This window comes from Mesoplodon bidens (assembly GCF_964165515.1).
Source record: "Mesoplodon bidens genome assembly, chromosome: 16".
NCBI lineage: Eukaryota > Metazoa > Chordata > Mammalia > Artiodactyla > Ziphiidae > Mesoplodon > Mesoplodon bidens.
The window spans coordinates 63,861,955-63,886,802 of NC_138173.1; the positions used below are offsets into that span (position 1 = coordinate 63,861,955).

The 24,848-nt window shown below is 40.6% G+C and overlaps 1 protein-coding gene across 1 annotated transcript; it reads left to right on the forward strand.

Moving 5' to 3' along the window:
• The first annotated feature begins 594 nt into the window (after positions 1-594).
• SQLE (squalene epoxidase) lies at positions 595-24,286 on the forward strand. The gene is made up of 11 exons (XM_081258683.1): positions 595-1,785; positions 5,289-5,541; positions 10,679-10,859; positions 12,606-12,702; positions 13,635-13,748; positions 13,833-14,004; positions 15,819-15,914; positions 19,718-19,860; positions 20,330-20,426; positions 22,618-22,705; positions 23,392-24,286. Exons 1-11 carry the CDS (start codon positions 1,495-1,497, stop codon positions 23,582-23,584), a joined length of 1,725 nt encoding a protein of 574 aa, XP_081114809.1. The 5' UTR covers positions 595-1,494; the 3' UTR covers positions 23,585-24,286.
• The last annotated feature ends 562 nt before the right edge of the window (positions 24,287-24,848 follow it).

Here is a 24,848-nt window from a genome sequence, read left to right on the forward strand (position 1 = left end):
TCCTCCAGCAAACGCCTGCCTACTCCTTCCAGATTCAGCTGTGAACGTCACGTGCTCCATGCACCTGTAGCTGTTTCTACCGCCTCCCAGCACACAGTAGGCACAGGACAGAAAGCCTGTGTCTGATTCCTCTCTGTGACACCTGGGGCTGGCAGGTAGTAAGCGTTCCACAAGTGCTCGCCGGATGAATGGAGACCTTCCGACATTAGGCGGCGGATATATGGCGGGGTTTCCTTGTAACCAGCTCCACCTCTCTCCGGGTAGAACCCCAACGGCTGGGACCGCGGCACTCAGGGCATCACCCTCTCCAGCCACACTGCCTCCCGAGCCAGCCAGTGTCTTCCCATCCGCCCAACCGGCGGTGGGCCCCCATCCCCACGCCCCCACCCCACTCCACGCAACCTCGTCCCAGCTCCTCTCTGGGCGGCACCTCGAGGGCCGCGCCGCCTACGATTGGCCAAACACGGCATAGCGCCATCTCGGCCTACGGCGCGGTGCGCGCCGTCATTGGTTGGCGGAGGCGGCGGGCGGTGACGGCGGGCGGGGCCCCGTCCTCTGGTGCCTGGCCCAGGCCTAGCCCATCCTCCGCGGAGGCGCACGGGGCCTGGCCATCAACTAGGGCTCCAGCCGGTTACTCTGGTTACTGCCGAAGCGCCGCGCTGGAAGGCTGCCGCCGCCCGCGAGGGATGCTGGTGAGGAGTCCGTCGAGAGCCCCCGCCGCCGCCGCCTCCGCCGCTGCCGCCCTCTAAGGATAGCGCTGTGGAAACTGCCGTGCAGCGGCTGGAAGGTTCGGGGGCTGGTGCCTTGGGAGCCGCGGTGAGGTGGAGGTCTCGAGGTAGGGGTTGCGCTTCCCTGCCCTAGAGCCGCAGTCTCCAGTCCGAGGCCATCTTTGGTGGGCGAAGGCGGTCCCGGCGAGAGAGGAAGCTCACTCCTCACCGCCGCAGCCCTTGCGCTTTCCCACCCGGCTGGGCCATCGCTGTCGGACGAGGCGAAGCCGCATTTTTCCCAACGCGAGATACTTCTTTGGTGTTTCTCCCCCTGTTCCTCTTCTGAAAGGGCACCTGCTGCTGGTGAGAGAGAAGAGCAATTTTACTGCACGACGAGGCAGCAACAAAATTTAAAGCATCATCCGGAATAGCCCCCAGGACCCTCCTCGCCTTCCAGAAAAAAAAAGGCGGGGGGGGGGGGAAATACATGGATTGCTTGAAAGGGGAGAGTCTGGTCGGGAGCTATTGGAGCAGGAGATTTTTAAATACTGTTTTTTAAATCCTGGAGAACGTTCCCCTGTTCTGATACTTTTATACTAACTTTATATGATTTTGTAAATTAGTCCGATTTGAATTGTAATCCTGTGACGGTGTTTACTGGACTTTGGCCGGTCCCCCGTGCTACTTTTGGCAGCACATTTTGGGGAGAACATCTAAACACCAAAACCCTACCAGAAAAGATCGGATCTGAGCATTGACCCGGTGTCACCGAAGAAGCCTTTAAACCATGTGGACTTTTCTTGGCATTGCCACTTTCACCTATTTTTATAAGAAATGCGGAGACTTCGTGTCTCTGGCCAACAAGGAGCTCTTGCTCTGCGTGCTGGTGTTCCTGTCGCTGGGACTGGTGCTGTCCTGTCGCTGTCGCTACCGGAACGGGACCCTCCTCGGGCGCCAGCAGAGCGGCTCCCAGTTCGCGGTCTTCTCGGATATTCTGTCAGCCTTGCCTTTCATTGGCTTCTTCTGGGCCAAATCCCCCCCTGGATCAGAAAATAAAGAGCAGCTCGGGTCTAGGAGGGTAGGTTGAATTCAAAGTGGGCAAATGAGTGTGTTATATTAAAATTAGGACCGGGGTTACTCAAATGTAAATATTCTAATTTAAAGGGCGAAAGGCTGCAGGTTAGATACTGTGGTAGGAATTCTCATATAGCTGGGGTCTTTTGTTTGTTTTAAAAGCTCTTGACTGTTCCTTGGCTAAATCCTTGAGGCTCTAGGGAATGATTGAAAAACCTTTGTTTCATTTAGTGTTGGTGGTGCCAATGCTAAATAAAATTGGTTTGATTATGGATGTTGATTTGATTATGAAAGTTGAAATGTTTGAGTCACTAGGACAGAATCACCATCTGTGTTGGAAAAAAATATTTTTTTAATTTAAATCCTTTGGTAAGGATTATGTTTGAACCTGGGAAGAAAGAAACCCGCTGCAGGTTAAGTCTGCGGCTTATAAGAAGGGACAACTGCCTGGGGAAAGTCACAGAACAGTCGGAAGAGCTGGCAGAGTAAAATGCTCAGTGTTTTATTAAAGTCTTAGGCAAAACACCCTCCTCTCCCCACGTCGGCGGAGCCTTGAGTAAACCAAGGTCCTAAATCAAGAGACTAATGAATGCGTGCAGTTCAGCCATGTTCCTAAATCAAAGGTGGGTCTTCAAATGCACGTGAAGTTACGATGATCCCTGCAAAGACAGCAGAGAAGGACAATGGTGGGAGATGAGGGGGGAAAGGTTGTCGAGGTCAGAACATTTCGGATTTGTTGCCCTTGGGTGTTTATACTTTTTCCCAAGAGCACTGGAGGATTCTAAGTATGGGAGTAATGATATTTGATTTTTACTTTTTAAGAAGCACATTCCAGTTTCTGTGCGGAGAATGGATTGTAGGAGTACAAGAGTGGAAGCTGGGATGTGGGGTAAGAGACTCCAGCAGTAGGCCAAGTAAGGGACGACAGTGACTTGATGTTAGGGTGTGTGGCCTACAAAATAATTCACTCTTTGAGGGTTCTAGATCCACATCATTTTCCTGTATCTGCAGTACAGATCAGCACGTTTTGCAGAAGAGGGGGGGCTTGGTTTAGAAGTTTTGCTTCACCACTGCTGACTGTGAGACCTTTGGCAAATTGCTTAGTTTCTGTAAGTATCCGTTGCCTCTTTTAGGTGGGAACAGCACTAACCTTCCTGGTAGTTAGCGAATTGAATGATTTAATGTTTGCACAATGCCTGGTTCATAACTGTGATAAATAGTAGCTATTAACATTAGTCTAAAGGTAATCTCTGTCAGGAACCTTTGGAGTGGTGCTGAATTCAGTGATAGGGTGGGTGTGGGTTGGAGGAATGGGAGGAGAGGGAGAGGGAATCTTAAATCCTCAGATTGATGTCTTTGGTATCTTTGTCTGAGATAATGTCCCTCGAGGTCACTGAGCACTAGTCCAGGTGGCTGGAATGTCGTTATACCGTAGAGAAATTTGGGGGTAGGAAATCGGATTACCAGCAGTCACTATTGATTCCACTTTGTGAATACCTCAGGCTTTCTGCTTATTTCCTAAATACCTGGGAATTGGTAGACTCTAATGAGTACTAATTTCCCATTAGTGGGAACTACTAATCTACTGACCAGGCTCTGAAAGATGTAACTTTCTCCAGAGTTCCCCTTCCAGGATTGTGTGTGTGTGTGTGTGTGTGTGTGTGTGTTTAACAGGGAAAATTTAGGAAGAAAAACTAATAACAAATGGCTAAGATGACAAAAGGGGCTATTCTTGCTCTCAGAACAGTAATTTAAATATAGGCAGTTGCTCTGGCCATTAAGAAATACTGAGAGTAAGAGTGGACTCTATTGTGAAAAGATAATTTCTCTAAGAGAAATTATAAAAAAGAATGGACAGGAAGGCCCCAGTCCATTATACAGGCTGAATGAGTATTAGAATCACAGAGAATTAAAGTTCTAAAGGATTTTAGGTTTTATCTCCTTCCTTTTTTATTAAAACCCTGTCAAAATGGCATTAAAACCCCATCAAAATGGCATTTAGTCTTAATCGATAAGGTCAGAGAACTCAAGGAAGCTGGTTCCTTGCAACTCTGTATCTGAAATGTATTCATATTTGTGAATCCACATACCAAGAAAAAATACTTACTACAGTATTGAATTGGTACTTCCCTGGCGGTCCAGTGGTTAAGACTCTGTGCTTCCAATGCAGGGGACAAGGGTTCAATCCCTGGTGCAGGAACTAAGATCACACATGCGCAGCACACACGGCTAAAAACAAAACAAAAGAAACAAACAATACTGAATTATTCATTAAAAAAAAAAGTAACAGGCACTGTTATGCTCAGTGGGCATAAATCTCTCAAAACAGGCCTTTTTCATCTTCTTATAATCAAAGTTAAGGTTTTTACTGTCAGCCCAATGAGTGATAGGTTTAATGTTTGTCCTTATTCCTAAACGGGAGGGCCACTTGTTTGACTAAGCTCTCTTAGGAGTATCAGGATAGGGGAAAAGGAAGGTAAATTAAATATATTCTTATATGTAAGGACTAAAATTGTGAACAGGTCGAATCCCAAGGGACAGAATGAGTTATTCTCTTGGAATTTTAAGTTAAATATTCTCAATTAATAGATCAGTAGCCAGGATTTGACAGTCTTTTTGTTATATGAAAGTGATTTTAGATTAAGGTAGATTTTTCAGATGAAAATCCAGAGGGAGAAAAAATAAAGATGAATAGTTGAAATATCTACAGGGTGCTGAATAATTTGCAACATGAAGTCATATCAGAAATTGTGTATGGGACTTCCCTGGTAGTGCAGTGGTTAAGAATCTGCCTGCCAATGGGACACGGGTTTGAGCCCTGGCCCGGGAAGATCCCACATGCCACGGAGCAACTAAGCCCGTGTGCCACAACTACTGAGCCTGCGCTCTAGACCCTGCGAGCCACAGCTACTGAGCCCGTGTGCCACAACTACTGAAGCCCGCACGCCTAGAGCCCGTGCTCCGCAACAAGAGAAGCCACCGCAATGAGAAGCCCGCGCACCGCAACGAAGAGTAGCCCCACTCGCCACAGCTAGAGAAAGCCTGCGCGCAGCAATGAAGACCCAACGCAGCCAAAAATAAAATAAATTAATTACTTTTTAAAAAGTTGTACATGATTTGCATCTGGTAGATGCTCAGTATATATTTGAAGCATTGAGTAATTAATGATAGAATTTTCCCTGTAAGTCTTTGAAGCCCCTTGTAAACATTTTTTATATTTGGCCTATTATGGATTTATAAATATGTGGCAGCATTTTCTAAATATGTTTGAATGGAACACACATTTAATTTTATTGGGATATTATTATACGTTTTTGTTTAACCAATATTTTGATATCGTTTTTTATATATGATCTGGATTTAAAAACATAACAGTTCATTTGGTTTGATAATGTTTAGGGTATAGTTTTTACCTAAGTTGCAAATGTCCAGTGTGTCTATATAGTAGCAGTATGATTTAAAGATAACAAATGTGGCTACATAATTCACTTTTTTTTTTAAAAACAGTGCAAAAAAGGAACCAGTATTTCAGAAACAACCTTAATAGGAGCAACTGCCTCTACATTGATATCTTCTCAAAATGATCCAGAAATTATCATCGTGGGGTCTGGTGTACTTGGCTCTGCTTTGGCGGCAGTACTTTCCAGAGATGGAAGAAAGGTGACAGTAATTGAGAGAGATTTAAAAGAGCCTGACAGGATACTTGGAGAATTTCTGCAGCCAGGTGGTTATCATGTCCTTAAAGACCTGGGTCTTGAAGGTAGGTTCATAGTGATTTTTAGGAGTTATGTGGCATAAGCAAACACTCTTTGCTATGACTGGTAAAAAGGTATTCCATTTTATTTTCATGTATAAAAGGTACTTTATTCATTTACCAACAAATTTGCATGAAAATGAGAGCAAAGGAGAAAATAAGCATGAGGAGATACGAAGTAGCCTTAGTGAGATAAATGAAGTGGCTAAAAAATTGTAATGGTCAAAATTGAAGACTGGAAGACCAGAATGAGGGCATGAAATTTAGTGAAAGGTGAAGGGAACTATCATTTGTAGAGTGCATATGATGTACCTGTTATAGAACCTTTTTTTGAAGCATCGTTCATCCATTAACCCACTGCTTTTTAAATACTACTCATTTAGGAAATACTTATGTTTGCTGTGTGCTTTGTATGAGGTGCTGTACTGGGTGCCAAGGCTATACTGGTGAACAAGACAGATCAGCTCTCTACTCTTGGGAATCAAAGTATAAATATAGGCCCAGGCTGCGAATTGAGAAGGAGCTTGCTTGGTCTGTAGGGTAGGCAGTATGTTGTAGTAATTACCAGCATTGATTCTGGCACTAGATTGCCTGGGTTTGACTACCATCTCAGATACATGAAAAGCTGTGTGATCTTGGCTAAGTTACTCAACCTCCCGTGTATTAGTTTCCTCATCTGTAAAACTGGCACACTTAAAAGAGTCCTTGTCTCACAGTTTAAGAGGATTAATTGAATTCATAAAGACAAAGCATTCAGAACAGTTCCTGGTGTGTAGTAAGCACTATGTAGATGTTTGCTATTTTATTCAATGAACTGAAAAGGAGACCGTGTAGCCAGAAAGTATTGGGTAATGGGGAAAGGAGAGTGGCTTGAGATTAAGGTTGGAGAGGCAGGCAGCTGCCAGATCATGCAGGGCTTTGAAGGCAGTGGAGCAAGAATATGACAGGATCCTGTTTACGCCTCTGTAAAGGCTTCAGACCTTTGACAGCTACTCACATGACAAACACACCTTACATCCTGACTCAGTACCTACAAACATACCTAAATCTAACTGAAATTTTACTTTTTAAATACTTGTCATGATTTTACCCAAGTATACAATTCACAGCTCGAAAGCCATTTCACAATTTACCATTGAGTCACATCCTGCAGTCTGTAGAATGCTGTTGTAAAAGAATGTGTGGATATGGTGTGGTGAATAGCCTCCAAGACTGTGGTGGTGGGGTAGCAAGAGTCAACTCAAGGAGTCTAGTGGGAGCTCATTGCTAAGTCCAAATGACAGATGATGGTGGTTTGGACTAGTATGGTAGACAGGATGTAAAGAGAAGTGGACAGATTCATGACCAAATTAAGAGGCAGGAATGGCATGACTTACTAAAGGATTGATGTGAGGTATGAGAGAGGGGATATTAAAAAATGATTCCTAGGTTTTGATTTGAACAACTGGTAGATGGCGGTGCTGTTTGCTGATAAGAAGACCTAGAGAGGAACAGGCACTGGGAGGAAGTTGGGAGACCTGTGGAGATATCCAAGTGGAGATGTTAAGTTGAATATATGAATCTCGAGTGCAGAGGATGAGTGATTTGAGCTGGCTGGAGTAGACATTTCAGAGATGTCAGCATATTGGTAATACTTAAAAACCACAGCAGTGATGGAGGCCAGCTAAGGAGAGTGTGCAGGGAGAAAAGAGGAGACAGAATAAACCAAGTCCTGGGAAACTGATGTTTAGAGATTGGGTAGAAGAAGAGGAGCTTGCCAGGGAGACTGAGCAGGAGCCGGCAGAATGGCAGAAAAGAGCCAGGAGAGTTTCCAAGAGAGGAAAATGTTTCTAGCTGGAGGGAACGGGTACATATCAGGAGAGGAAAGGAGACATGTCATGGTTTGCTAATGAAGGGTCAGGTAAGATGAGTGTAGAGAAAGGGCCATTGGATTTGGCCATTTGGAGGTTGCTTGTGACATTGACGGTGTTTCGGTGGAGTTGTGTAGACGAAACCTAGACTGAAGTGAGTGGGAGATATAAAAATTTGAGACTAGAAAACTACTCTCGAGGAGTTTTTCTCTAACAGAATACAGAAGCGGCAGAGGTGAGATGCAGATGTGAGGATAAAGGAGGGGTTTTTTAAAAAAATAAATTAATTAATTTATTTTTGGCTGCATTGGGTCTTTGTTGTGGTACGCGGGCTTCTCATTACGGTGGCTTCTCTTGTTGCGGAGCACGGGCTCTAGGCGTGTGGGCTTCAGTAGTTGTGTGTGGGCTCAGTAGTTGTGGCTCGCGGGCTCTAGAGCGCAGGCTCAGTAGTGGTGGCGCACAGGCTTAGCTGGTCCGCGGCATGTGGGATCTTCCCGGACCAGGGCTCGAACCCGCGTCCCCTGCACTGGCAGGCGGATTCTTAGCCACTGTGCCATCAGGGAAATCCCCAAAGGAGGGGTATTTTGATACTAGATAGAGCATGTTTGTGTGCTGACAGAGAAGATAAAGTTGAGAGGGAGGCGACTAAAGGTGTTACATTCATTCCTTCATTTAACAAATATTTATTAAGCATTGGCTGTATCGTAAGTACCGTTCTGGGTGCTGAGCCTACAGTAGTGAACAAAACAAAGATTCCAGCCCTCATAGAGCACACATTCTAGTTGCTAGTGTAGAGGGTGGTGATAAAAGATGAATAAATAAAATTTAGAGTATATATAATGGTTATAAGGGCTTTAGAGAAGAATCAGAAAAGGGACATAGGGAGTTGAGGGTGGTGTGTAATTTTAAATAATGAAGTGGGAGAAGGGAAATCCTCGCTGAGAAGATGACATTTCAGTAAAGGACTGAAGGTGGTGAAGGAGTAGCCCTAGGGCTACCTGGAGGAAAGGACTGTCTCCAGGCAGAGAGAGAATCAAGGGGAAAAGCCTGGTGGGAGAAGTGAGCCTGGCCTCTTTGAAGAGCAAGGAAGGAGAATCGTGTTGACTTGAGTGGTGTGAGTTATAGAGAAAAGGTCAGATGGGCAATGGGGGCTGGATTCCATTGTGGCCCACTATATAGATTTGGCTTTTACTCCAAAGGGAAGCCACTGGAGAATTTTAAGAGGAGCAGTTATTAGATTTCACATTTTAGAAGTATTATTAGAAATATTATTTTAAAATATTCTTGTTATTGTGTAGAAAAAAGAGTAGATCATAAAGTGGCAAGTCAGAAGCAGGGAGACCTGTTAGAGATTATTGCGGAATCAGTGAGAGTTGTTGGCTTGGACCAGGGTCGTAGCCATAGAGGTGGGGGAAGTGGTCACATTCTGGGAATATATTGATCTTTGGAAGGAATAGTCAGTAGGACCGGCTGATGGATCAGATGTGAGGGATGAGAGAAAGAGAGGAGTCATGGTCTTTAAATGAGACTAGACGACATGGCCAAGAAGAGGTGCAGGACGACCCCTGGGGTACTCTAACGTATAGAAGTCAGTGAGGTGAGCAGGAGCCAAAAAAGACGACCGAGAATGAGCAGGTGAGGAGGAAAAGCAAAAGACTGCAGGGCTCTGGACCCAAGCGGAGAGAGTGCATTGTGAGTACGGGAGGTCCACCTCTGTCCTTTTAAGTTTCCTAACCACCACCCTTCATGAGAGGGTCACTTGAGGCAGACGTGACTGTATCCTGAGACAGGATTTTGTTACCTTTATCGTTGAACATCAGGCAACTGGAAATGCCCTCAGACTAATGACTAGACATAGAATCATTTAGAAATCCAGCCTCAGGGGGTATGTCCAAGGTTGTGGCAACAAACCTCAATGGGTTCTTACAGGTAGTTCATGTAAGGGTGAGGAGAGCCGTGCAAGAGGGAGGGGAGCCACTGAGGTATTTTAGCCAGTCCACGCATCATGCGTACCTTTAGTATCAGAGCAAGAGTCCTTTTAACATTCATTACGCTACCAGTTCCCCCTCAGGTGTGACGAGCTGTGGATAATAGAAGCCCTTGAAATAGTTACTTTTTGGAGTGTGGACTTCTAATATAATACCGACTGACCCATCCTGGTGTGTGGGTTTTTAATAAGTGAATTGATTGCCCTTTGGCTTAAGCTTAATATCTAGAACTCTTCAAATGAATACATTATAATTTAAATGCTATCTCTTTATAATAAGTCTCATTATCCAGTGGGGAACCTCCTCCTCACCTCACTTTCTTTAGGATTATCTTGACTTTTCTTGGCCCTTTTGCTTTTCTGTATATAAAATTTAGAATCAGGTTTCAATTCCCATGAAAACAAACCCTGTCAGGATTATGACTGAAATAGCACTAAATGTCTAGCTCAGGTTTAGAAAAATTGTCTTGGACTTCCTATCCATGAATGTGGTATACTCTCCATTCAGTTAGGTCTTGAGTGTATTTAAATAAAATGTCATAAATCTTGTTTGTCTTTTGTTATATTTATTCCTTGACTCCGATTTATATTTGGACTTCCATAAGTTATACCTATTTTATTATGCACTGTATACTCATTTTGAGGTTCAGACTTCACACCAGGTCATGGTACAAAGTTATGATTGGATTTCTTATGGATGACTCCACCCATGGCCTATGGTAGATGGCTTACTTCCATGCCATGTCTCAGGGCGTTAAATTGAGTTTTTCTGGTCTCTGTCATATTGACAAGAAATTGATGTATGGTGCCAATTATTGCTGGACTTATTTTCTAAAATGTTATTACTTTATAATATGACCAGTAATATATAAATTTACCCATTTTATCTTTATCTCACTAGCAATTTTGAGAGATTTGGTGTCTTATTGTTTCAGTTTTATTTCATTGATTTTTTAAAATCAAGTTTTGACATTTTTCCTGATATGTTCAATGTTTCTGTACTACTTAGTGTGCATCATCTATACACTTTTACCCATTATTGTTAGGGTCTTAATATTTTTCCTATGAATTTTAATGAGTGAATTTTATATGTAAGTATTTACCTTTTGTGATATTACGAATTTGCTAAGACTTGCCTTCCAGAAGTGTTAAGATTTCTGAAATAGTTATTAATGTCCAGTTCTCAAATGGTATTGTAGCTTTATGAACACAGAAACTCATTTTCAATGGTCCATGTCCTCCTGGTGCCTAGTGTAACTCTGGGTGTATTACAAAATTGATTTTTTTGACCTGAATTGTTTTGCAGATACAGTGGAAGGTATTGATGCCCAGGTTGTAAATGGCTACATAATTCATGATCAGGAGAGCAAATCAGAGGTTCAGATTCCTTTCCCTCTGTCAGAAAACAGTCATGTGCAGAGTGGAAGAGCTTTCCATCATGGAAGGTTCATCATGAGTCTCCGGAAAGCAGCTATGGCAGAGCCCAAGTAAGACTACAGCTTCAAATACATGATGTTAAAGAAACACATTTAAACTTGGCCTTCGTACAAATACTATTTTATACATTTTCATAAGTGTTTGGGTATGGGTTAGAACATAGCTATTATACTAAAACCATAAGTTAGAAGAATGTTAGCTCTTCAATGCCTTTGTTAAGAATATCATATAGATAACCTTCCTTTGAATGACATAGAACTGTTGAGAATTTTCCTTTGACTAAATATGTGATCTTTTATGTGGTTGGAATTTAGAGGATATAGTCGTTGTAATTAAGGTTTAAGTTCATATGTGCCCATTTGGGAGTTGGGGTTTGTGGTTATGGTACTTTTTATTAAAAGTCAGGTTAGAGAACTTCAAGAGAAGATCCCTGTTCCATTCATATTAAGGACCTAGACTGACAGAACTGGCTGCTTCTCTCTCTCTTTTTATTGAGTTATAGTTGATGTACAATATTATATAAATTACAGGTGTATAGTATAATGATTCACAATTTTTAAAGGGCTTCTCCTCTTAATTATTAACTTATATTTGTCTCTAGCCCTATGCATTATAATTGAGGTTTAATTGAAGCTTTAAACACGAGAACCCTCATGTCATTGGCAAAGGCTTAAGTGTTGACAAAGCAAGTGAAATGAGTGGATTATTCTTAGAACTGAAAGAATTTGATATCTATGGAAGTAGAATATGTTCATTGTAGAAAAATGGAAAAATACTCAAAAATATAAAGAAGATTGTAAAAATTATCCATGATCCTTCTAACTAGAAGTAACTATTCTGAATAATTTGGTAGATAAATTCCAGTTCCGTGTATGGATTTGTATGGGTATGTAAAATTTTTCTGCATGTATTTTATTTTTTAATGAATGAGATAAAACCTCATGTTACTTTTTAAAATGCTTTTTAAAAAATCATTACATTAGTAATATGTATTCCATTTTAAGAAATTAGAAAATTAAGGGCTTCCCTGGTGGCGCAGTGGTTGAGAGTCCGCCTGCCGATGCAGGGGATACGGGTTCGTGCCCCGGTCTGGGAGGATCCCATATGCCGCGGAGCGGCTGGGCCCGTGAGCCATGGCCGCTGGGCCTGCGCATCCGGAGCCTGTGCTCCGCAACGGGAGAGGCCACAACAGTGAGAGGCCCGCATACCGCAAAAAGAAAAAAAAAAAAAAAATCATTACATTAGTAATATGTATTCCATTTTAAGAAATTAGAAAATTAAGGGCTTCCCTGGTGGCACAGTGGTTAAGAATCCGCCTGCCAATGCAGGGGACACGGATTCAAGCTCTGGTCTAGGAAGATCCCACATGCCGTGGAGCAACTAAGCCCATGCACCACAGCTAGTGAGCCTGCGTGCCACAACTACTGAAGCCCGCATGCCTAGAGCCCGTGCTCAGCAACACGAGAAGCCACCGCAGTGAGAAGCCCACACACAGCAAAGAAAAGTAGCCCCCACTCGCCACAACTACAGAAAGCCCGCGCACAGCAATGAAGACCCAACACAGCCAAAATTAAAATAAATCAAAAAAATATATAAATTAGAAAATTAAAACCACACCAATTCTAAAATCCGTTAATGATCTTTTTGCTTTTCATCATTCCAGACCTTTTTCTATGTACATGTGTGTCCAGTTTACATGGGTAAACTGGAGATAAAGAAAAGGGAATTTTTCATTCCTTATTTAAATTTTTCAGTTGTGCTACCAGAGAATTTATTTCTGTTTATTTATCTTTTAGCACAAAGTTTATTGAGGGCACTGTGCTGCAGTTACTAGAAGAAGATGATGCTGTGATGGGAGTTCAGTACAGGGATAAAGAGACTGGAGACATCAAGGTGAGATATATCAAATATTAGCTCTTCCTAAGAGATTTTTATTTTCTTTTTCTCCTACTCCTTTAAAAAAGTAGGCTCACCAATTTATTATTCATCGAAGGGACCGAGATCTAAGCCATCTGCACCAAATTGAACACATTGTTCTTTAGAGCACTTCAGAATGCTGTTCAAATAACTTCAGAAACAAACACCACGATTTTAACTGTATTAAAAACTGAAATGAGAAATGTACCCTAAGAGAGAAGCAGAGGGGAACTGGAAGATGCAAAAAGGAAGGATTCAGCATAAAAGAAATAATTAGAATAAAATATTGTTTAAGTAAGAAAGGCAAAAATTAAGAGAATGTCTGGGGAAATAGCAGAATAAAATAGTTTGCTCCTGTTGGTTTAGTAAAGAAGAGAAAGTCAAAGGCTTATCTGTTGATTCTTCCCGGCTGCTCCATAGGGTAACCACGTCCTAGGAATTATACTCTAATGGGGGCAATTACAAGATAATATAAATACATACATCCACATGTACAAAAATTCTTCTAAGCCCTAGCCACTAACTGAAAGCACTATGTGAAGTTAGAAAATTCTAGAATAAAAGAATGTGGTTAGTCCTTGGAATTTATAATGAGATTCAATCCTCTATGGGCTGTGCTTGCTTTGTAACAGTTTTCCCCAGTGTCCATCAAAGTAGCTTAATCTCAGATGGTTTGGATGGTAGGGCTTTGGAGGAAGGTGATTCTCAGGGACTCAAAGGGAAGGGTCTCTAAAGATTGGTCGTGCATTACCTTCAGCCCATGTAACAGCTCCTTCAATAGCATTATCTTCAAATACTCTGTAATGCCCCATAATGTATTTAAATTTGTTCATGTACCTTTTAAAAGAATGTCCTTTTCACTGTGTATTTCTAACCATTTAGCTGAGTATTCTTTGTTTTTGTTGTAGGAACTCCATGCTCCATTGACCGTTGTTGCAGATGGACTTTTTTCCAAGTTCAGGAAAAACCTGGTCGCCAATAAAGTTTCCGTTTCTTCACATTTTGTTGGCTTCCTTATGCAGGTACCATAGGAATGCAATTGTAGGAAATAAAAGCAACTTGAAACTTGAAAATTATTAAAATATTTTATTTATTTATTTTTCTAGAATGCACCACAGTTTAAAGCAAATCATGCTGAACTTATTTTAGCTAATCCGAGTCCAGTTCTCATCTACCAGATTTCACATAATGAAACTCGAGTACTTGTTGACGTCCGAGGAGAAATGCCAAGGAATTTAAGAGAATACATGACTGAAAACATTTACCCACAATTACCTGGTAAGAAATAGTATTTCACTGCCATTGTAATCTACTGTCTGCAAGCAAGTCTCACAAAAGGCCCTTCATTTCCAGTTCTCACTGAAGCTTTGTCTAAATGAGGCCAAAGATAAGGATGGCAGGTGAAAAATTCATCCAGTCAGTCAGCTACACTGGAGCTGAATGAACTATTTAAACTAGCACATAAAAAAAATCTCCAAGTAAAAAAAAAATAGTTTCAATGCATTTTTTCTTAGTAATAATTATAGTTTTCTGAATAATCATTAATAGTGGCATATATGGTATTTTTTAAGGTAGTCTGGATAGCAGTCTAGGTATGTGAATTCTTGAAATAGCTCTTATACTTAATTACTTCTTGTGCTTGGTTTTTGTAGAAATGATAGCTACCATATTTTGAATGTCTACCATATAAGAGGTGTTTTACTAACATAACTGAATGTCTACACAACTACCCTATGAGGTAGGCATTATCATGATCCCCATTTTACAGATGAGGAAACTAAGATTCAGAAAGGTTACTTAGCTTCTCCAAATACAAACCTTTAGTAAGTGGCAGAGCCAGGGTCGAAAGCAGGTCTGTCTGGCTCATACATCTCTGACCTCAACATGAGGGCTATAAGGGGTCTTGCAGACATCTTTGTAAAACACTCATTAAAATTACTATTTTTTGAGAATAGGAAGATATAAGAAAGAAATGTAAACAAATTATTAAGAATATTGATAAAATTGAAGGGAAACCCTGCTTGCCAGTTATGACATGATTATAGTAATAGCACGTTATCCTTGGTACGAGTATGTTCTGTTTAAATATTCTGTTTTTTAACTTATTTTTTAAATTAAGCAGTTATTTTTTAAACTAAGTGAAAGCACTCTATTTAATAATTAATGGAATATTAACAGAAATTAAGGTATACATGGACCAATTTAGAAACAACGACATTTTCAGCACTTCAATACATTTTCACTCAGTTAAGCCATTTTTGAAGCTTTCAGATGGAAAGAATGAGTTATGCATATTTAGGAAAAGGATAGTTAATAATGTGATATTTTTAGCCTTTTTTTCTTTTATATAGATTTTTTTTTCCCCAATCCGAAACTTAGTTGCAGCAGACTGCCCTGTGTAGTTTTATGCTCATATTAGTTAAGGAAATTCTACTCATTGTAGGAAGGAATAGTTTCAGCATAGGCATTCTGCTCCTATATTCCCAGATTACGAATTGCATGAAAAGAAAGTTTATTTTCTATACAAGTAGAAGCACAAAACTTTAAAACTGGGAAGTATCTCAGAGATAAGCTAATCCAACGGTTTCATTTCTAGATGAAGAAACTAAAGCTCAGAAAGGTAGTGCTGTATACACCTTACCCTTTTTCTACTGTATATACCCTCCTGCTGTTTGTGAATTGGTGGTATATTTCATCTGATCTTATAGAATATGGTGGTGACAGTACATTAGGTGTTAAACATATGATGCCCAGCATTTAACATTTGGAAGACAGGTGGGTGGTTTTTCTCCCTGTCTCATCTCATCTGGATTTGCTTCACTTTTCCTCAAGCTTTCTGGTTCACCCAGATCTATGTTTATCTATTTACATTAATTTTCTCTTAGATTCCTTAGTAATTCCTTAGCTTGAAATAACTAGGTGCTTAATGAACAATTTTAGTAATAATTAGTTCTTGATTTTTCGCAAGGGATATATGTAACAACCATAACAGATGTGTAGTAGGTTATTTGTTTATTCTTGATAAGAAAATGTGGTAGCTTGAAACTGGAATGTTATAAACCATTTCTTTGGCGGGGTGGGCTTTACTGCAGATCACCTCAAAGAGCCATTCCTAGAAGCCACTCAGAACTCTCGTCTGAGGTCGATGCCAGCAAGCTTCCTCCCTTCTTCACCGGTCAACAAACGAGGTATTATTTTATTGGACTGATTTTATAAAAGATATTCCAAATATTCAGATTCATTACTCCAAATGACATGTATGTGGTACAGTTTGTAACAGGTGGTATGGAAACTTGATTACTGTGGATTCATGCATTAGTAATACCAAAATTAGTTTTATATCTATTATTTAATATTCAGTACATATAGGTCACTGTTCTAGTTATTGGAGATACAACAGTTAATTAAATACAGTCCTTAATCTAGAGAAGGCAGTTTTCTAGTGAGAGATATAGACATATAATTTCAGAACACTGCTGATAAATGCTGTAATGAAAGCCCACTCATGGTACCCCAGATTCACTGCGAAGGGGTGGGGTGTACCAGGCAGGGAGGGGAGACTGTGAACTGGGAAGGGTGATTAGGGAAGACATTGCTCTGGAAACAAAGCTGGACTTGGGGCACGGAGGGTGAGTGGGAGCTCATCAGGTGGACAGTGAGATGAGGGGCTTTTTCGTTTTTTTTTTTTTTGGCTGCACTGGGTCTTCATTGCTTCCCGCGGGCTTTCTCTAGTTGTGGCGAGCGGGAGCTACTCTCTGTTGCGGTGCACGGGCTTCTCACTGCGGTGGCTTTTCTTGTTGCGAAGCATGGGCTCTAGGCGCGCGGGCTTCAGTAGTTGCAGCACGCGGGCTCAGTAGTTGCAGCACACGGGCCCTACAGCATGCGGGCTTCAGTAGTTGCAGCACGCAGGGTCAGTAGTTGTGGTGCACGGGCTTAGTTGCTCCGTGGCATGTGGGATCTTCCCGGACCAGGGATTGAACCCACGGCCCCTGCACTGGCAGGTGGATTCTTAACCACTGTGCCACCAGGGAGGTCCTGAGAGATGAGGAACTTCTAAATAGGCAGAACAACATCTACAAAAGCTAGGATGGCCGAGAAATGGTGGCACTTAAGTGAACTCAAGTAGCTTCCTATGGCTGGAGCATAGGATAGGTGTCAGAGTGGTAGAAAGGTAAGGTATTTATTTAAAGTTTAGTTTTAATCCTATAGATGATGGAAAGTCATTGAAAAGTTCTTTTTTATAATAGCTTTATTGAGATATAATTCACAAATCATATAGTTCACCCATTTTAAGTGTACAGTTCACTAGTTTTTAGTATATTTATAGGTCTATGCAACCATCACAATTAATTTTAGAACATTTTTATCACACCAGAAAGAAACCCTGTACCCATTAGCAGTCACTCCTCTTTTCCTCCCAGTCCCCAGGCAGCCATTAATTTACCTTCTGTCTCTATATGTTTGCCTCTTCTGGATATTTCCTATAAATGGAATCATACAGTGTGATCCTTTGTAACTGGCTTCTTTGAGGTTCATCCGTGTTGTAACATGTATCAGTCCTTCATTTGCTTTTATGGCCAAATAATATTCCATGTATGGATATGTCAGTACTACATTTTGACTATCCATTCATCAATTGGTAGACATTTGGGTTATTTCTACTTCTGGTTCATACCTGTGTATGAGTTGTTGTGTGGACATTTATTTTCATTTTTCTTGGGTATATACCTAGGAATTGAACTGCTGGGTCTTAGGGTAACTGTTTAATGCTTTGAGCAACTGCCAAACTGTTTTCCAAAGTGGCTGACCCATCTTACGTTTCCATTAACAATGTATGAGGGTTCCGATTTCTCCACATCCTTGACATTGGTTATTATCTGCCTTTTTGCTCATAGCATCCTAGTAGATGTGAAGTGATTTTGATTTGTATTTCTCTGATGGATAATGATGTTGAACATATTTTCATGTGCTTATTGGCCATCTGTGTACCTTCTTTGGAGAAATGTCTGTTCAGACTTTGCACATTTTTTAACTGGGTAAATTAAAAAAAATTTATTAAGTTCTAAGAATTCTTTATTCTAGATATAAATCCCTTATTAGATATATGATTAGAGTTTTGTTTCAAAGATATTACTCTGAAATGTTGTGGAAGGTGGTTTGGAGGAAAGTTCAGGCCAAAGCCTATAGTAAGGCTATTTAATTATTCCATGTAAATGATGATGAAGGGCCTGAACTAGGGTGTGGCAATAAAAATGGAAGGTAGAGAATGGATTTGGGTAACGTCTAAGATGAAGAATGCATGAAACTCAGTGATTAATGGTAGTAAGAAAGAGTGAGGTCTCTTGATGGATCCCAGGTTTCAGGCTTAGATAATTTTGCCACCTATTTGCTGACATCGGAAATATAGGGAAAAGTGTGTAAGTTTAGGGAAGTGTGGAGAGATGATGAGTTCACTTTTGGACATAGTGTGAAGGGCTCGGAGGTCATTTGAGTGGCCAGGTGGAGCCCCACTGAAAACAGGAGTGTGGAGCCCTGAGGAGAGGTGTGAACGGGAGCTGTCGATATACTGTGGCTCCTGAATAAACAGCTATTGTTTGCTATGGAAAAACATGCATCATAAACTACCAATCATATGAACAAACTATACTGCAAAACAGAATGAAAGCCAGTGCCAAATTGATATAAACAGCATGCTGTGGGAACATATATCCTAGTTGGTGGGATTGGGAATGTTCCATGGAGAAAGAGGAATAAAAGCTGGTTATAGTTTGTGCTTTTTAGTGAAGGTATTAGACTAATACATAAAAAACTTGGATTAATATTTAGAATATACCTTTTCATAAATTTATATTATGTGTATTCTATAATTAGTTATAAACGAAGTATATTGTGACATTACAGAAAAAAATTATCCATAATTCTGCCACCTTGCCACTATTATCATGGTTGGCTATTTCTCTCAGAGACAAAATTAAATAAATGCTTTGTTTAAATGTCCCTCTAAGTCATAGGTCATTAGCCAGGCTGACAACTGAAGGGAACCTTAGTCAGGAGCTTGGTCAGGAGGTGTATCTCGAGTCAAAGTGCAGAGCTTTCTGCTTCTGTAGTTTTGTTTTAAGGGGGCCTAATTTTCAGCTAAGATTCAATCAAGGCTTATTCTCCTAAATTAACTTCTGATGGTTTTGGAGTATCTGCCTATTCCCTTGGAACCATACAGACATCTCTCTATAACATGCTGGCAGCAAATATTACTGTGAAACGTCAACAACCTCTTGATTTTTTTCCCTTGTGGAAGGCCTGCTGTTTATGCATGGATGCCTGTACATTCTGTGTTTTTTCATGGAAGAGGCCTTATAAATATTTTGACATTGTTTGACTTAATCTTAGGGTCACATGTGAGCTTTTTTTTTTTTTAAAGATGATGTTGGGGGTAGGAGTTTATTAATTAATTAATTTATTTTTGCTGTGTTGGGTCTTCGTTTCTGTGCAAGGGCTTTCTCTAGTTGTGGCAAGCGGGGGCCACTCTTCATCGCGGCGCGCGGGCCTCTCACTATCACGGCCTCTCGTTGCAGAGCACAGGCGCCAGACGCACAGGCTTAGTAGTTGTGGCTCACGGGCCTAGTTGCTCCGCGGCATGTGGGATCTTCCCAGACCAGGGCTCAAACCCGTGTCCCCTGCATTAGCAGGCAGATTCTCAACCACTGCGCCACCAGGGAAGCCCATACATGTGAGCTTCTTGAGGACAGGGACCATGTTCTTGTTCTCAGTGTATCCCCAGGGTCTGGCACGTATTAGTTACCCAATAAATATTAATTGAATCAACTCTTGAATTTTTGCCTGAATAAATTTTAGCCATGACTTAGTCCGTTGTATTTTCACATTCTCATTTACTAGCTCACATTCAAAATGTTTATAAATTAACAGAGTAGTCTTCTTGTTTGTCTTAAAGGGTGCTCCAGGATGTCATAATCTACCTTCTCTCTTTTTACAGGCGTTCTGCTTTTGGGAGATGCATATAACATGAGGCATCCTCTTACTGGAGGAGGAATGACTGTTGTTTTTAATGATATAAAACTATGGAGAAAATTGCTAAAGGGTATCCCTGACCTTTATGATGATGCAGCTGTTTTCCAGGTAAGATATTATCCTTTGACAAAAATGACACAAAACATTTCTTTCTGGGGCCTGAGAGGAATGGGGCTTTGAAGGGGAGGTCTGTACCTAGGAGCCTGGTCCTTAGGTGTGATTCTTAAGCAGTCTTGTTCAGGATTAAGAACTTGACTTGTCACCTATGAATCTTTCAGAATCTCTGTATTTGGATATTATATAACATTGGATTACATGGGCCACTTAGCTTCAGAGATGTAACTCATTGCTCTGGAGATGGTTTTGTTTTGGTGGGTGTGTAAATGTTGAACAAGGCATAATGACTTGTACAGTAGTCCTCAGGATAACTATCAGTTTAGGGGATTATACACAGTAGTTTGTGCTCCTTCTTTCTCTCTCTCCCTCTCCCCCCTTCCCCTCCCTTCCTTCTTCCCTCCCTCCCTCTCCCTTCCTTCCTTCCCTTTACCATATAATAAGTGACCTTTTTCCTTTTTAGGCCAAAAAATCATTCTATTGGACAAGGAAAACGTCTCATTCCTTTGTTGTGAATATCCTTGCTCAGGCTCTTTATGAATTATTTTCTGCCACAGATGGTAAGTGCAGATATTTTTAAAAGAATATTGCTGAAGTGCAGGTTTTTAGCACAGGAAGGGAACTTAATTACAAAAAAGTTAGTGATTAGGCCAGAAATAGAAATGTTTCCTGAGTTTGCTAACTTCCAAGTTGGTAGTCCTTTTTAACTCAACCCTTGAGCAAGGTTTTTTTTTTTTTTTTTTTTTTTATTAATTAATTTATTTATTTTTGCTGTGTTGGGTCTTCATTTCTGTGCGAGGGCTTTCTCTAGTTGTGGCAAGCGGGGGCCACTCTTCATCACGGTGCGCGGGCCTCTCACTATCGCGGCCTCTTGTTGCGGAGCACAGGGTCCAGACGCGCAGGCTCAGTAGTCGTGGCTCACGGGCCTAGTTGCTCCGCGGCATGTGGGATCCTCCCAGACCAGGGCTCGAACCCGTGTCCCCTGCATTAGCAGGCAGATTCTCAACCACTGCGCCACCAGGGAAGCCCCTGAGCAAGGTTTTTTCTAATCATCATGTATCCACCACTTTGTGTGGAAGTTTGTTGCTTCCGTAGACAGCCTTAATAGCAATACCTCAATAATGTGTCATTATTCACCCCTCTGATGCAAATCTTATGCAAGTGCATGAGACTGTGATGGAAGATCTTTCTGGCCATGATTTAAAAGGCAATATAGTTGTTCATCTTTTTCTTCCTGAACACTAGTTTCAATTTCTTTTCAAAGTAGTATTTTGTAGAATGAATATGAGCTTCATATCAAGCCTAGATTTTGTTAAAGTGCACAAGCAGAAATATTCCCACGCTTTTGTTTTTGTTTCCGTCTGAGGTGATGGTCAATCTATACATTACGGAAAACATGACTTAGCAGAACCAGTGGTAGAAATGGAGGAAAAGGCATCTGTGCCACCTCCCAACCATGGCCGTGTACAAATTAGTGAGTGGTAGGTTAGTAAAACTAGACCTTTAGGTTTTCAAGAATAAATATAACTTGAATCTCATAACCTCAGGTGTTTACAACAAAGCTATTTCTATGGCCTGGCTGAGGCCCCAGTGATTCATGCTCTGGTGGCCTGATTACAAAGGATGACACAGTACAGATACTTCCTGCAGAGTCTCTACCCATCATTCTTGCTAAAAGAAAAGACAACTTATTGTGATTTTCCAAGCAAATCTCTCTTGCTAGTTGAGCATGGAAGTTACAATGGCTGGTTGGGCAAGAAAAGAACTAAATTTGGAGTGTTCCTAAGCTCTTCTTTCTAAGCTTTTCTAAGCTCTTGAGTTTCTTACATGATGAGTTTGAATCCGCCGACAAAACAACATTAAAAAAGTTATGAAATAATGGAGGAGGAATGAGCTTTATTGGAATAAAACGTTACCTGTTGTATCCTTTTTCATCTTTTGTAAAGAACAATCTAGGCATACTTGAGAAGAACATTGGTTCTGTACTATTGAAAAGGTTATTGATTGGGCTTCCCTGGTGGCACAGTGGTTGAGAGTCCGCCTGCCGATGCAGGGGACATGGGTTCGTGCCCCGGTCCGGGAAGATCCCACGTGCCACGGAGTGGCTGGGCCCGTGAGCCATGGCCGCTGAGCCTGCGTGTCCGGAGCCTGTGCTCCACAGCGGGAGAGGCCACAGCAGTGAGAGGCCCAAGTACCGCCAAAAAAAAAAAAAAAAAAAAAAAAAAAAGGTTATTGATTGATTATATTATGTAGTGAGGGTTTAATGAATTATTTTGAAAAGTATAAAAAATGTACACCTATAAGGCATTATTATTTTCTCTTCACAGCTGTTCTTTTTACTTGATAATTTACTGCTCAGAGATATGGATCAGGCATCTGAGAGACTGGGAATCTGGTTTCTAGAACTTTGTTTTTATAAGAAAAGTGTTTACAAAGTAGTTTGCATCATTTAATGAATTTACAACACAGTCAAGGAAATAGCTTTTAAATAACTCTAACTTCTAAGACCTACATGTTTAGTAATTATTTACTAGCAGAAAAAGTTTATTCACACTTAAATGACTATGTGTAATGTTACTTATGAAATTTAAAGGAAATCTTGGGTTGCTGAAATGCCTGCACTCGATTGTTTAGAAATTACCTGTAAAAGGTGTAATAAATGTTACACGTTCATTGTTTTCTGACAGTTCATATACCCAACATAAATGTGTGGATAATCTGATCGGGAGTAATGTTTAACTTTTATTTTAGATTCCCTACATCAACTAAGAAAAGCATGTTTTCTTTACTTCAAACTTGGTGGAGAATGTGTTGCTGGTCCAGTTGGGCTGCTTTCTGTGTAAGTTGTTTCGATGACACAGAGGAAACGGATGTTCCAGGTTTTCTTAGGACAGTTGGGTTTATGAATGACTGCAGGTGCCATTTTATCATTCAGTAGTATCCCAAACGAAACGTAGCCCAGAGAAATGAAAAAAGGCAATATTTAGTGCTGCATTTTTGTTCTAGGAAACAGGGTTGATTCTTTGGGAACCATGATTAATAGAAGTTTGTATTTAGAATTTAATTCTGTTGGGACTCATGAAACTCAGCAACAGTTCTGATGGTGCAGACATATGTAGAATTATTCTTGGAAAGTCTGCAAAATGAAATTCTTTAAAATTTTGCCCCTTCATCTGCTATCTGAATGTCAACACTGTTATCTTTTGAAAAATCTAGACTCACTCAACAAGCCAGGCAATCCAGCTATTTCAGACTGAGATCTCAAGATTAGTGAAAGAAAACAGCTCAAAACATACAATTTAATAAACTAAGAGGAGTTACTGGCTTCTCTGACAGGGGTGAAGTCTAAGTAGTTTCTTGTAAGCAAAAAATTTTTTTAATTTGTCCCTTAGCTGGCAGATACAAGCTTGTAAAGTCCCCTAGTTTGGAACCTCTTTATGAGTCAACTTTCATTTACAGGTCTTACTAATATATATATATATATATATATATATATATACTTTTTATCTTTCCTATTTATTACAGATTGACTCCTAATCCTCTGGTTTTAATCGGACACTTCTTTGCCGTTGCAGCCTATGCCACATATTTTTGCTTTAAATCAGAACCTTGGATTACAAAACCCCGAGCCATTTTCAGTAGCGGTGCTGTATTGTACAGAGCGTGTTCTGTAATATTTCCTCTAATCTACTCAGAAATGAAGTACTTTGTTCATTAAACTTAAAGGGGACCCATCTGTGAATGAATACTGGGAACTTGCCAAGTCTGAAGAGACTTGGAAGAGATGTACATAGCACAGTACTATACCGCTTCTGAAGTGGGAAGTCTTGGACCAAGATTGGGATTAATTTGTTTTTGAAGTTATTTGTATATAAACATGTAAATATATACTTTAGTTTACAATTTCAAATGAAGGGTACAATACGATAGATATGTGAAAGAAATGATTGTTACCATAAATTAGTGCTAACTCTGAGGAACTGCAGTTTGTCTTTTGAATTCAGTATTTGGGATGAGTTATTGTGGGGCATGCAAATAAAATGAAGAACGAACTCTCATGTCTTTTTGTCTCGTGCTGTGGACTTCTTTACGTAACTTCATGAAAAAGAAACCAAAGTGGGATGGGAAACGCGGAGGGAAACCTATTCTGTCAAATAATTCCTGACGTTGGGGAAGTTGCCTTAATATCTCTGGACCTTATTTTCCGCATCTATCCACCTGTCTTTCCTCACTTATCCAATTGGATAAGGTTCTTTTCTGAGTTCTTGGAAAATATCACATTTATATGGAAAGGCAATCGAGGGCTTTATATAAATTCCACTGTGTAACATTAACAAGCCAGGCTAGGCTTATTTCAAGAAACGGTGAATGAACAAATAAGCACTTGGAATATCTGGCATAATGCCTTAAAATCAGTCAGACTTCACGGAGTTTACACTACATTTGAAGAGATTATGGACATTCAGAAGGGTATCATGAGACTTAAGTAAATCCCCAAATATCACTAAAGTAAATTGCTTCCATTAAAAGAGCAGTAAAATACAGCCGGGAATTTTAAGTAACTATTTCAGATTCTAATGATTAGGGCTAAAATTTTACTAAAGCTTTTATAATTAACATTTCTCTTGTTCAACTTTGAACTTGAAATTTTTTCAGTTGAGGAAATTTTTCACTAGCCAGATCACTTTGCCTTGTTTTAGCACAGTGTATGTGGACTCATTTGCTTGGTTTTGTGAAATGCCCCCCCCCTCTGATAAACCGTACACTTCAATTGTCGTCTGGTTAAAAACACACTTTCTTAGATCTGGCCTTTTTATTAGCAGCTGGCTTTCTATGCAGGGGATATTTTCACAGAGAACTAAAGCTCTCACTTCATGCATTTACTGCAGTGCATCTGATGACAAATGAGAAACAGCCAGATAGTTTTGAGAAGTGGACATACGATGGCCACAGACTTGCCGGCTGAGTTCATGTGTCAGCTT